The 13,529-nt window shown below is 44.3% G+C and overlaps 1 protein-coding gene across 1 annotated transcript in view; it reads right to left on the bottom strand.

Moving 5' to 3' along the window:
* Positions 1–6,253, bottom strand: part of LOC139390703 (fibroblast growth factor 18-like) — a 48,917-nt gene extending 42,664 nt beyond the window's left edge. The window contains exon 1 of the mRNA XM_071138017.1: positions 5,292–6,253. Within this exon, the coding sequence (XP_070994118.1) occupies positions 5,292–5,323 (32 nt within the window). The 5' untranslated portion in view covers positions 5,324–6,253. The remainder of the gene's footprint in view (positions 1–5,291) is intronic.
* Between the last annotated feature and the right edge of the window lie 7,276 nt (positions 6,254–13,529).

Here is a 13,529-nt window from a genome sequence, read left to right as displayed (position 1 = left end):
AAAATTGAACTTTTTGGCAACAATGCAAAACGTTATGTTTGGCGTAAAAGCAACACAGCTCCTCACCCTGAACACACCATCCCCACTGTCAAACATAGTGGTGGCAGCATCATGGTTTGGGCCTGCTTTTCTTCAGCAAGGACAGGGAAGATGGTTAAAATTGATGGGAAGATGGATGGAGCCAAATACAGGACCATTCTGGAAGAAAACCTGATGGAGTCTGCAAAAGACCTGAGACTGGGACGGAGATTTGTCTTCCAACAAGACAATGATCCAAAACATAAAGCAAAATCTACAATGGAATGGTTCAAAAATAAACATATCCAGGTGTTAGAATGGCCAAGTCAAAGTCCAGACCTGAATCCAATCGAGAATCTGTGGAAAGAACTGAAAACTGCTGTTCACAAATGCTCTCCATCCAACCTCACTGAGCTCGAGCTGTTTTGCAAGGAGGAATGGGAAAAAATTTCAGTCTCTCGATGTGCAAAACTGATAGAGACATACCCCAAGCGACTTACAGCTGTAATCGCAGCAAAAGGTGGCGCTACAAAGTATTAATTTAAGGGGGCTGAATAATTTTGCATGCCCAATTTTTCAGTTTTTGATTTGTTAAAAAAGTTTGAAATATCCAACAAATGTCGTTCCACTTCATGATTGTGTCCCACTTGTTGTTGATTCTTCACAAAAAAATACAGTTTTATATCTTTATGTTTGAAGCCTGAAATGTGGCAAAAGGTCGCAAAGTTCAAGGGGGCCGAATACTTTCGCAAGGCACTGTATGTTGGCTGCTTTTCCTTCAGTCTGCTGTCCAACTCATCCCAAACCATCTCAATTGGGTTGAGGTCAGGTCATCTGATGCAGCAATCCACCATTCTCCATCCTGGTCAAATAGCCATTACACAGCCTGGAGGTGTGTTTTGGGTCATTGTCCAGTTGAGAAAAAAAAGTATAGTCCCACTAAGTGCAAACCAGATGGGATGGTGTATCTCTGCAGAGTGCTGTGGTAGCCATGTCCGCCTTGAATTCTAAATAAATCACTGACAATGTCACCAGGGAAGCACCCCCACACCATCACACCTTCTCCTCCATGCTTCACGGTAGGAACCACACATGCAGAGATCATCAATTCACCTACTCTGCATCTCACAAAGACATGGCGGTTGGAAAGAAAAATCTCAAATTTGGACTCATCAGACCAAAGGATATTTTTCCACCGGTCTAAGTCCATTCCATTCCAAAGTCTCTTCTTCTTATTGGTGTTCTAGTAGTGGTTTCTTTGCAGCAAATAAACCATGAAGGCCTGATTCACGCAGTATCCTATGAACATATGATGTTAAGATGTGTCTGTTACTTGAACTCGGCTGCAATTTCTTTAGGCTGCAATTTCTGAGGCTGGTAACTCTAATGAACTTATCCTCTGCAGCAGAGGTAACTCTGGGCCTTCCTTTCCTGTGGCGGTCCCCTCCTCCCCCAACCTTGTCACAACACAACTGATTGGCTCAAATGCATAAAGAAGGAAAGAAATTCCACAAATGAACAAGGAACACCTGTTAATTGAAATGCATTTCAAGTGACTACCTCATGAAACTGGTTGAGAGAACGCCAAGAGTGTACAAAGCTGTCAAGGCAAAGGGTGGCTACCCTCGAAGATTCTGTTGTTCGAATTTTTTTTGGTTACCACATAATTCCATATGTGTTGTTTCATAGTTTTGATGTCTTCACTACTATTCCACAATGTAGAAAATAGTCCAAATAAAGAAAAACCCTTGAATGAGTAGGTGTGTCCAAACCTTTGACTGGTACTGTATTTATAAACTCAACAAAAATTAGAAACATCCCTATTTCAGGAACCTGTCTTTCAAAGATAATTCGTAAAAATCCATATAACTTTGCAGATCTTCATTGTAAAGTGTTTAAACACTGTTTCCCATGCTTGTTCAATGAACCATAAACAATTAATGAACATGCACGTGTGGAACGGTCGTTAAGACACTAACTGCTTACAGACGGTAGGCAATTAATGTCACAGTTATGAAAACTTAGGACACGAAAGAGGCCTTTCTACTGACTCTGAAAAAAAAAAAGATGCACAGGGTCCCTTCTCATCTGTGTGAACGTACCTTAGGCATGCTGCAAGGAGGCATGAGGACTGCAGATGTGGCCAGGGTAATAAATTGCAATGTCTGTACAGTGAGATGCCTAAGACAGCACTACAGGGAGACAGGACGAACAGCTGATCGTCCTCGCAGTGGAAGACCACGTGTAACAATACCTGCACAGGATCGGTACATCTGAACATCACACCTGCGGGACAAGTACAGGATGGCAACAACAAGTGCATGAGTTACACCAGGAATGCACAATCCCTTCCTCAGTGCTCAGACTGTTCGCAATAGGCTGAGAGAGGCTGGACTGAGGGCTTGTAGGCCTGTTGTAAGGCAGGTCCTCACCAGACATCACCGGCAACAACATTGCCTATGGGCACAAACCCACCGTCGCTGGACCAGACAGGACTGGCAAAAGGTGCTCTTCACTGACTAGTTGCGGTTTTGTCTCACCAGGGGTGATGGTCGGATTTGCGTTTATCGTCGAAGGAATGAGCATAACACTGAGGCCTGTACTCTGGTGCGGGATCGATTTGGAGGTGGAGGGTCCGTCATGGTCTGGAGCGGTCTGGAGCGGTGTGTCACAGCATCATCGGACTGAGATTGTTGTCATTGTAGGCAATCTCAACACTGTGGGTTAGAGGGAAGACATCCTCCTCCCTCATGTGGTACCCTTCCTGCAGGTTCATCCTGACATGACCCTCCAGCATGACAATGCCACCAGCCATACTGCTCATTCTGTGCGTGATTTCCTGCAAGACAGGAATGTCAGTGTTCTGCCATAGCCAGTGAAGAGCCCGGATCTCAATCCCATTGAGCAAGTCTGGGACCAGTTGGACAGGAGGGTGAGGGCTAGGGCCATTCCAACCAGAAATATCCGGGAACTTGCAGGTGCATTGGTGGAAGAGTGGGGTAACATCAAGAACTGGCAAATCTGGTGGAGTCCAGGAGGCGGAGATGCACTGCAGTACTTAATGCAGCTGGTGGCCACACCAGATACCATTTCTGTTAGTCACATGTCTATGGAACTTGTTCAATTTATGTCTCAGTTGTTGAATCTTATGTTCACACAAATATTTACACATGTTAAGTGTTAACGCAGTTGACAGTGAAAGGACGTTTCTTTTTTTTGCTGAGTTTAAAAAGATATACACTACTGTTCAAAGGTTTGGGGTCCCTTAGAAATGTCCTTGTTTTTTAAGCTTCCTTAAATAGTGCTCGCAAAACACCAGTCTCAACGTCAACAGTGAAGAGGCGACTCCAGGATGCTGGTCTTCTAGGCAGAGTTGCAAAGAAAAAGCCACGTCTCAAACTGGCCAATAAAAAGAAAAGATTAAGATGGGCAAAAGAACACAGATACCGGACAGAGAAACTCTGCCTAGAAGGCCAGCATCCTTGAGTCGCCTCTTCACTGTTGACGGTGAGACTGTTGTTTTGCGGGATCTATTTAATGAATCTGCCAGTTGAGGACTTGTGAGGCGAGGCGTCTGTTTCTCAAACTAGACATTCTAATGTACTTGTCCTCTTGCTCAGTTGTGCACCAGGGCCTCCCACTCCTCTTTATATTCTGGTTGTAGCCAGTTTGCGCTGTTCTGTGAAGGTAGTAGTACACAGTGTTATACGAGATCTTCAATTTCTTGGCAATTTCTCACATGGAATTGCCTTTATTTCTCAGAACAAGAATAGACTGATGAGTAGAAAGAAGAAACTACTTTGTTTCTGGCCATTTTGAGCCTGTAATCGAACCCACAAATTCTGATGCTCCAGATACTCAACTAATCTAAAGAAGGCCAGTTTTATTTCTCCTTTAAATCAGGACAACCGTTTTCAGCTGTGCTAATAGAATTGAAAAAGGGTTTTCTCATGATCAATTAGCCTTTTAAAATGATAAACTTGGATTAGCTAACACAACGTGCCATTGGAACACAGGAGTGATGGTTGCTGATAATGGGCCTCTGTACATCTATGTAGATATTCAATTTAAAGAATCTGCCGTTTCCAGCTACAATAGTAATTTACAACATTAACAATATCTACACTGTATTTCTGATCAATTTGATTTTATTTTAATGGACAAAAAATGTGCTTTAATTTCAAAAACAAGGGCATTTCTAAGTGACCCCAAACTTTTGAATGGTAGTATATATATATATATATACAGTTGAAGTCGGAAGTTTACATACACTTTAGCCAAATAATTCACAATTCCTGACATTTAATCCTAGTTAAAATTCCATTTTAGGTCAGTTAGGATCACCACTTTATTTTAATTATGTGAAATGTCAGAATAATAGTAGAGAGAATGATTCATTTCAGCTTTTATTTATTTTATCACATTTAATTTTATCCATAGGCTGGGATCCGCACTATGCTGCTGTCGCAAGAGCGAATTTTTCACTGGCTGTCCACTGGTTTCAAAAACAATGATTGATAGGCAGCTTAAACTTCTTAAATTCAACCATCATTGGGTTCAAATACACATTTTGATTCGTGAACAGCCATTCACAACAACCACAATACGTAAATCGTAAATAGCTTAACGAGAGAGCAGCAGTGTGATTCACATCAATATGAGAGAGAGAGAGAGAGACCTGTACAGGTTGTCTGAGCAAGGGAATGAGAACTATCTGGAGATGACTGCCATCTGGGAGAAATACAGAAGACACAAAGAAAGATAAATAAATGTCTGGCTTTTAACGGGACACACCTCAAATAGTCAACCGCAGGCACTCCACTCTATCCTTTAACAAAGTGGCAGTTGGCATGTCAGCATTTTCCTATTCCATTAGATATTGTTGTAGCCTATGAGCCAATGAATGTTTGCGATAGTGTGTAGACTATGATTAAATCCAATTACTGTACTCTACTTCATATAAACCGAGGTCCAATTGAATTGGTCAACATCAACAACACCAGCAATAAGGGTTATAAAGGTGTTTATGACATGTCCGAGTGGCGTAGCCCAAACTCTAACCCAGTGACACTGAAACGTTTGCCAATCACAACCTGACCTATCTTGAAACGTTTCTATGGTGACATATGGGAAGAGATAGTCAAATAAATAGCCAGAGAAACCCTATATATAAAGCAATTTATGTTTGAGTCTTATATATATATATGACTGAAACATAAGTTGTTTTATATATCAATAACATTATTGAGAAATGTGTTGTTAGAGAGACTTACAAGACAGCGAGCGTGGAGAGAAGGGACCGCATCTCTTCCCCCCTCCACTACGGAACTTCGCCCAGAGTCAGTCTCCTTGTCCGTCAGAGCCGGTCCGACAGTCCGGAGAGTTCACTTGTGTGTTTATAATCCGCTGGATGGAGTGGAGGGTCAAAGAGTCAGCGGACACTCTCGTTGGCATCCGTTTGCGGTGGGTGGGGTGTGGCGGTGCGGGACGGGGTGGCCGTGCCACTGTGACCAGAGGGCTACCTTTCTTGGCTGTCACTATGGCTGGTGGAGCGGGGAGGGGCGGAGCGCGGGGAGAGGTTAGGACATTAAACAGCTGCAGCCTCCGGGCTTGAGAGGAACAGGTGAAAGCGCCTTCACGGCTCTCAGCTGCTGAAGTCCAATCGACTCCCCCGCTACGTTATGTGTAATTCACGTTCGTCCTGGTGTTTTGGTGCTACAATAAGGCTTATACTAGGTCAATAACTTTATTCTGAGAGAATTCCACATTGGACGAATTTGAAGATATGAGACGCAGAAAGAGGTATCTAGTCCCTGCGAGGCAAGGTAAGGCGCTGTGGGAGGCGGGGTACCTGGACGGGCTGGAGGCGAGGGCGGTGTGGAGAAGGGGGCTCTGCGGGCGCCGGGTGCTGCAGGGCGGGCTCGGTCATGGCTACTTCCGCACGATGGGTCACGAAGTCTCTGGCCCGGGGGACACCGAACAACAGTGTCCAGTAGAGAGGAGAAAAGCCCGGAGCGGTCCAGCTCAGAGGGAGATGGAGAGAGTTGAATGAAAGGGAAGAGGTGAGGGGGAGTGAGAGAGAGGAGGGATGTAGTGATAGAGGGAGGGGGAATTGGAGAGGATGGGAACAGCTGTGACTGGGTGGCGGACCCAGCCACCCGCGACAGCACGGAAATGAAAGCAGCTCTTTGCACCTGATTTCCCTGACTTCCTCGTCTGTCTCAGCCGCAAGTTGCCTGGCTGCAGTCCTCCCAGAGCTCCGACACAATACCAACCAAAACACAGAACGATTACATCACCTCGAAACTGTTCGAAGGGGAAAAAAAGCAATCTGATAATTTTTTTTTATTTATTTTTTTAAATAGAAAGTTAGCAGTTTTCCTGAAAAAACAACAACGTGTTTTTGGCTGGTACAAAGATCCGAGCGTTGCAGAACAGAAGAAACGGGTATACTTCTGTTGGTAAAGAAATACGGGTAAAGTGAATGCGTGCACTTGAAACGACGTTTACCTAATCACATTGACAAATCGATCCAAGAACCTGCACCTTCTCTCCTCTCTCTCTCTCTGTTTCCTTCCAATCAGTGGCGAGAGGAAAACACAAAAAGGACACAGCTGCGGCTTTTCTCCAGCTCCAAAATATATGTTGGTTTTCGCTTTTAAAAAAATGAAAAGATTTTCCTTCCGCAAAAAGCTTGTCTTTACCGTGGATGGGATTGCTGTATGGGATAGGCGAGTCAGTCGGCAGGCACAAACCTCACTCCAAGAAAAAACAGAACAAGATTTTAACAGCCGTGGATCAATCCACCGCTCCCTCCCTCCTTCCCACCACCAGCCACCTCTCCCTCTGCTGCTCTCTCTCTCCGCACCCACTCTCTCACACACACACTTAATGGATCAAAATTAGATCAGTCAGTCGCTATGTGACGCCGACCAACTCCGGCAAAACCGTGTTGGACATGTCACTGGCTGCAAGTAAGGGGGAAGTGGAAACAAGGCTGAGTTTTTACAAATCTCCACAAAATACGGGCTTATGTGGGTTTCTCTGCTCTTTTGCCACCTTTCACAACTCCCTGGGGAATAAAAGAGGCGAGTTACTTTTGCCCTCAGATTACTCCTCGCCTCAGTGAAAGAGAAACCCGACCACTGCCACCCCTCTGCCCTGGACCCATAGTGGGGCGAGACCGCTAGAGCGGGAAGAGTGGAGGGTGGGGGGCACGACTAGCAGAGCAGACCCTCAAAGTAAATAATTACATATATGACTTTAAAAAGTTATGTATTTTGACTTTGTTTCATAACTTATAAGTTCAACCTTAATAGGGGAAAATGAAACGGAGAGTGAGAGACAGTCCGCTTGAAAAGTGGGAGGGCGGTAGGTAAGCATGGACTCGGATCCAAAACGAACATTTCTTAGGGATTTCGGCAGCAACGCCCGCTCTGCGCTCCCAACTCTCTCTCTCACCGCCACAGAACCGCAGACGGTCAGCCAAGCCAACACAACAATCCTTCCATACCTCTCTCTCTCTCTCTCTCTCTCTCTCTCTCTCTCTCGCTCTCTCACACGCACGCGCGCACATGACAGCAGCTACGTGGCTGGGTAGGGGTACTGTGGTTGAATGGCTTTTAAGTCATGTTCAATAGAAGAGCTCCTGGCCCTCCTCCTCTACTGGCCCTCTTCCCGTCCCTGCACCTGTGTCTGGGTGGATAGTTTACTCCTTTGGTCTGCCTGGTGTCCAGCTAGCCAGGCCAGGGCAGGAGGGCACTTCTTATAAACCACCTGGCTGACCACAGCCCGCTGGACCACAGGTTCAAACAGACACATATGTGACCGCTGTTTATTCCTTTGCCCCAGCTTGCTCTTGGTAATTGGTGTAATTTAAACATGGTCTTTATTAGACTATGAGAGTTTCAGAAATACCCCAATTCAGATGTGTCATGCCCATATGAGGCACAGGGGCACGTGTCCCTTTAGATGTGGCCTGTATAAATCAAATCAAAAATAATTTGGTGTTAAAAAACTAGCCACCTAGTAATTTTCTGAAGTTGGTTTTAGCTAGCCCAGATAGGTTCCCAGTCTCCCAACCTCATAAGTAGCCTGAAATGGAGATATTTAAGAGATATGCTTAGATATGCAGAGAAATATACATATTTTAGAATAGCGGATTCGGCTATCTCAGGCCCACCCATGCTTCTATTCCTGCATTGCTTGCTGTTTGGGGTTTTAGGCTGGGTTTCTGTACAGCACTTTGAGATATCAGCTGATGTAAGAAGGGCTTTATAAATACATTTTCTTTGATTTGATTTGCTGACAGGTGTATACAACCGAGCACACATCCATGCAATCTCCATAGGATAACATTGGCAGTAGAATAGCACATACTGAAGAGATCGTCATAGGACGCCACCTTTCCAACAAGTCAGTTTGTCAAGTTTGCACTGCTGGAGCTGCCCTGGTCAACTGTAAGTGCTGTTACTTTGAAGTGGAAATGTCTAGCAGCTCCAACGGCTCACCACAAGTGGTAGGCCACACAAGCTCACAGAACAGGACCGACGAGTAGCGCGAACAAATCGTCTGTTTTCAGTTGCAACACTCACTACAGAGTTCCAAACTGCCCCTGGAAGCAACGTCAGCACAATAACTGTTTGTCGGGAGCTTCATGAAATGGGTTTCCATGGCTGAGCAGTCGCACACAAGCCCAAGATCGCCATGCGCACTGCCAAGTGTCGGCTGGAGTGGAGTAAAGATCGCAGCCATTGGACTCTGGAGCAGTGGAAACGCGTTCTCTGGAGTGCTGAATCACGCTTCACCATCTGGCAGTCCGACGGACAAATTTGGGTTTGATTAGATGTATAATGGCCCCGGAGGAGATTTACATTAGATGTATAATGGCCCCAGAGGAGATTTACATTAGATGTATAATGGCCCCAGAGGAGATTTACATTAGATGTATAATGGCGCCTGAGGAGATTTACATTAGATGTATAATGGCGCCTGAGGAGATTTACATTAGATGTATAATGGCCCCAGAGGAGATTTACATTAGATGTATAATGGCGCCTGAGGAGATTTACATTAGATGTATAATGGCCCCGGAGGAGATTTACATTAGATGTATAATGGCCCCAGAGGAGATTTACATTAGATGTATAATGGCCCCGGAGGAGATTTACATTAGATGTATAATGGCCCCAGAGGAGATTTACATTAGATGTATAATGGCCCCAGAGGAGATTTACATTAGATGTATAATGGCGCCTGAGGAGATTTACATTAGATGTATAATGGCGCCTGAGGAGATTTACATTAGATGTATAATGGCCCCAGAGGAGATTTACATTAGATGTATAATGGCCCCAGAGGAGATTTACATTAGATGTATAATGGCCCCGGAGGAGATTTACATTAGATGTACAATGGCGCCTGAGGAGATTTACATTAGATGTATAATGGCCCCGGAGGAGATTTACATTAGATGTATAATGGCGCCTGAGGAGATTTACATTAGATGTATAATGGCCCCAGAGGAGATTTACATTAGATGTATAATGGCCCCAGAGGAGATTTACATTAGATGTATAATGGCGCCTGAGGAGATTTACATTAGATGTATAATGGCCCCAGAGGAGATTTACATTAGATGTATAATGGCCCCAGAGGAGATTTACATTAGATGTATAATGGCCCCAGAGGAGATTTACATTAGATGTATAATGGCGCCTGAGGAGATTTACATTAGATGTATAATGGCCCCAGAGGAGATTTACATTAGATGTATAATGGCGCCTGAGGAGATTTACATTAGATGTATAATGGCGCATGAGGAGATTTACATTAGATGTATAATGGCGCCTGAGGAGATTTACATTAGATGTATAATGGCGCCTGAGGAGATTTACATTAGATGTATAATGGCCCCAGAGGAGATTTACATTAGATGTATAATGGCCCCAGAGGAGATTTACATTAGATGTATAATGGCCCCAGAGGAGATTTACATTAGATGTATAATGTCCCCAGAGGAGATTTACATTAGATGTATAATGGCGCCGGAGGAGATGGCTGCCGTTTTACAATCTCCTAACCAATTGTGCTATTGTGTGTGTTCTTTTGTTTAATTTGAAACTTATTTTCTACATAATGTTTCTGCCACCGTGTGTTATGACCGAAAAGAGCTTCTAGATATCAGGACAGCGATTACTCACCCCATGCTCGCGGAATACTTTTTCTTCAAAGAGTCGGATGGGAAGGATTTACTTCAGACACCCGACAAGGCCCTCATCCTGTCATTCGCAGTCTCCCTTTACCATCGGTCTTATTAGCCAACGTACAATCAATGCAAAATAAAATAGATAAACTATAATCACGTATATCCTACCAACAAGACATTAAAAACGGTCATATCTTATGTTTCACAGAGTCGTGGCTGAACGACAACATGAATAACGTATAGCTGGTGGGTTTTAAGCTGTATCGGCAGGATAGAACAGCGGCCTCTGGTAAGACAAGGGTGGCTTTCGATGTATATTTGTAAACAACAGCTGGTGCACAAAATCTAAGGAAGTCTCGAGGTTATGTTCGCCTGAGGTAGAGCATCTCATGATAAACTGTAGACTACTTATCAAGAGAGTTTTCATCTATATTCTTCGTAGCTGTCTATTTACCACCACAAACTGATGCAGGCACCAAGACCACACTCAATGAGCTCTATACGGCCATAAGCAAACAGGAAAACGCTCATCCAGAGGTGGCGCTCCTACTCCACACAGAGACGCGTACAAAGCACTCCCTCACCCTCCATTTGGCAAATCTCACCATATTTCTATCCTCCTGATTCCTAAAGCAGTAAGCACCAGTGACTCGGTCAATAGGAAAGTGGTCAGATGAAGAAAATGCTAAGCTACAGGACTGTTTGCTAGGACTGACTGCAGGACTGCTTTGCACAGACTGGAATATGTTCTGGGATTCTTCAGATGGCATTGAGGAGTACACCACATCAGTCAATGGCTTCATCAATAAGTGCAGCTGGTTGCATCACTGCCTGGTATGGCAACTGCTCGGCCTCCGACCGCAAGGCACTACAGAGGGTAGTGCATACAGCCCAGTACATCACTGGGGCCAAGCTTCCTGCCATCCAGGACCTCTGTACCAGGCGGTGTCAGAGAAAGGCCCTAAAAATTGTCCAAGACTCCAGCCACGCTAGTCATAGATTGTTTTCTCTGCTACCACACGGCAAGCGGTACCTGAGCGCCAATTCTAGGTCCAAAAGGCTTCCAGCTTCTACCCCCAAGCCATAAGACTCCTGAACAGCAAATCAACTGGCCACCAGGACCCCTCTTTTACGCTGCTGCTACTCTCTGGTTATTATCTATGCAAAGTCACTTTAACTAATATGTACATGTATATATTACCTCAATTACCTCAACTAACCGGTGCCCCCACACATTGACTCTGTACCGGTACCCCCCTGTGTATAGTCTCGCTAAAGTTATTTTACTGCTGCTCTTCAATTATTTGTTAGTTTTATTTTTTATTTTCAATTTTTTACTTAACACTTATTTCTCTTAAAAACTGCTTAATTTAAAGCATTGTTGGTTTAGGGCTTGTAAGTAAGCATTACACTGCACATGTGACAAATACAACTTGATTTGATTAGATGCTCATTTTACTGATGGGTAAAAGATGATCCGACAGCGACATAGCCAACTGAAATAGCAAATCTAAAGGTGCCTCAGGCTTTTCCAGCGGGGTTCTCCGTCCATTGCACGGACAGGAAGAAAGAACTGAGAACTCTCCAGGAAAAAGAAAGGTGTAGATGTTTCATGATTAACTGCTCATGGTGTGATTGTGGTAATGTACAGGAACGTACAAGTCCTTCTACACACTTCTCATTTTCTTTCTTTTTTTCTCCATTTCTCCTTCTCTTCTTCTCCCACTTTCACATAAGTCTTTCTTTCATTCATTTTCTGTCTTTAATTCCCCCTCTTTTTATCACCTATCTCTCCCTCTCCCTCCGTCTATCTCTCCCTCTGTCTATCTCTCCCTCTGTCTATCTCTCCGTCTGTCTATCTCTCCCTCTGTCTCCCTCTCCCTCTGTCTATCTCTCCCTCTGTCTATCTCTCCCTCTGTCTCCCTCTCCCTCTGTTTATCTCTCCCTCTGTCTCCCTCTCCCTCTGTCTCCCTCTCCCTCTCTCTCCCTCCGTCTCTCTCTCCCTCTGTCTCTCTCTCCCTCCGTCTATCTCTCCCTCTGTCTATCTCTCCCTCTTTCTATCTCTCCCTCTGTCAATCTCTCTCTTTGTCTCTCTCTCCCTCTGTCTCCCTCTCCCTCTGTCTATCTCTCTCTCTGTCAATCTCTCTCCGCCTCTCTCTCCCTCCGTCTATCTCTCCCTCTGTCTATCTCTCCCTCTGTCTATCTCTCCCGCTGTCTATCTCTCCCTCTGTCTCCCTCTCCCGCTGTCTATCTCTCCCTCTGTCTCCCTCTCCCTCTGTCTACCTCTCCCTCTGTCTACCTCTCCCTCTGTCTCTCTCTCCCTCCATCTCTCTCTCCCTCTGTCTACCTCTCCCTCTGTCTTTCTAATTTTTTTCAAATTCAAGCTGCTTTATTGGCATGAAAAACATTGTGTCAATATTGCCAAAGCAGCAATGTATATAGTATACATATAAAATGGTAGTAATTAATAATAAACAAATAAAATAAAATAAAATAAATAAATAAAAATAAATAAATAAATAAATCTGTCTGTCTGTCTGTCTGTCTCTCTCTCTCTCTCTCTCTCTCTCTCTCTCTCTCTCTCTCTCTCTCTGTCTCTCTCTCTCTCTCTCTCTCTCTCTCTCTCTCTCTCTCTCTGTCTCTGTCTCTCTCTCTCTCTCTCTCTCTCTCTCTCTCTCTGTCTCTCTCTCTCTCTCTCTCTCTCTCTCTGTCTCTCTCTCTCTCTGTCTCTCTCTCTCTCTCTCTCTCTCTCTCTCTCTCTCTCTGTCTCTCTCTCCCTCTGTCTATCTCTCTCTATCTCTCCCTCTGTCTCTCTCTCCCTCTGTCTCTCTCTCTCCCTCCGTCTCTCTTGTCCTCCATCTCTCTCTCTCCCTGTCTCTCCCTCCCTCCGTCTCTCTGTCTCTTCCTCTGTATCTCCCTCAGTCTCTCCCTCTGTTTGCAGTGAGGGAGCATATTCTTTTCTCATGTCTTTGCCTCTGTAGCTCCTGGCTATGGATCTTCAAATAAGATATTTAAAACAAACGCACACGTCTTTATTGGCATGAAAAACATTGTGTCAATATTGCCAAAGCAGCAATGTATACAGTATACATATAAAATGGTAGTAATTAATAATAAAAAATTAAATACAAAAATAATAACAATAAAATGGTAACAGTCAATAGTAGAAATGTAATAAATATAAAATTGAAATAAATAAATCTGTCTGTCGGTCTGTCTCTCAATTTCAATTCAATTCAATTCAAGGGCTTTATTGGCATGGGAAACATGTGTTAACATTGCCAAAGCAAGTGAGGTAGACAAC

The sequence above is a fragment of the Oncorhynchus clarkii genome, chromosome 31, assembly GCF_045791955.1.
Source record: "Oncorhynchus clarkii lewisi isolate Uvic-CL-2024 chromosome 31, UVic_Ocla_1.0, whole genome shotgun sequence".
NCBI lineage: Eukaryota > Metazoa > Chordata > Actinopteri > Salmoniformes > Salmonidae > Oncorhynchus > Oncorhynchus clarkii.
This window is presented reverse-complemented; position numbering and strand designations above follow the sequence as displayed.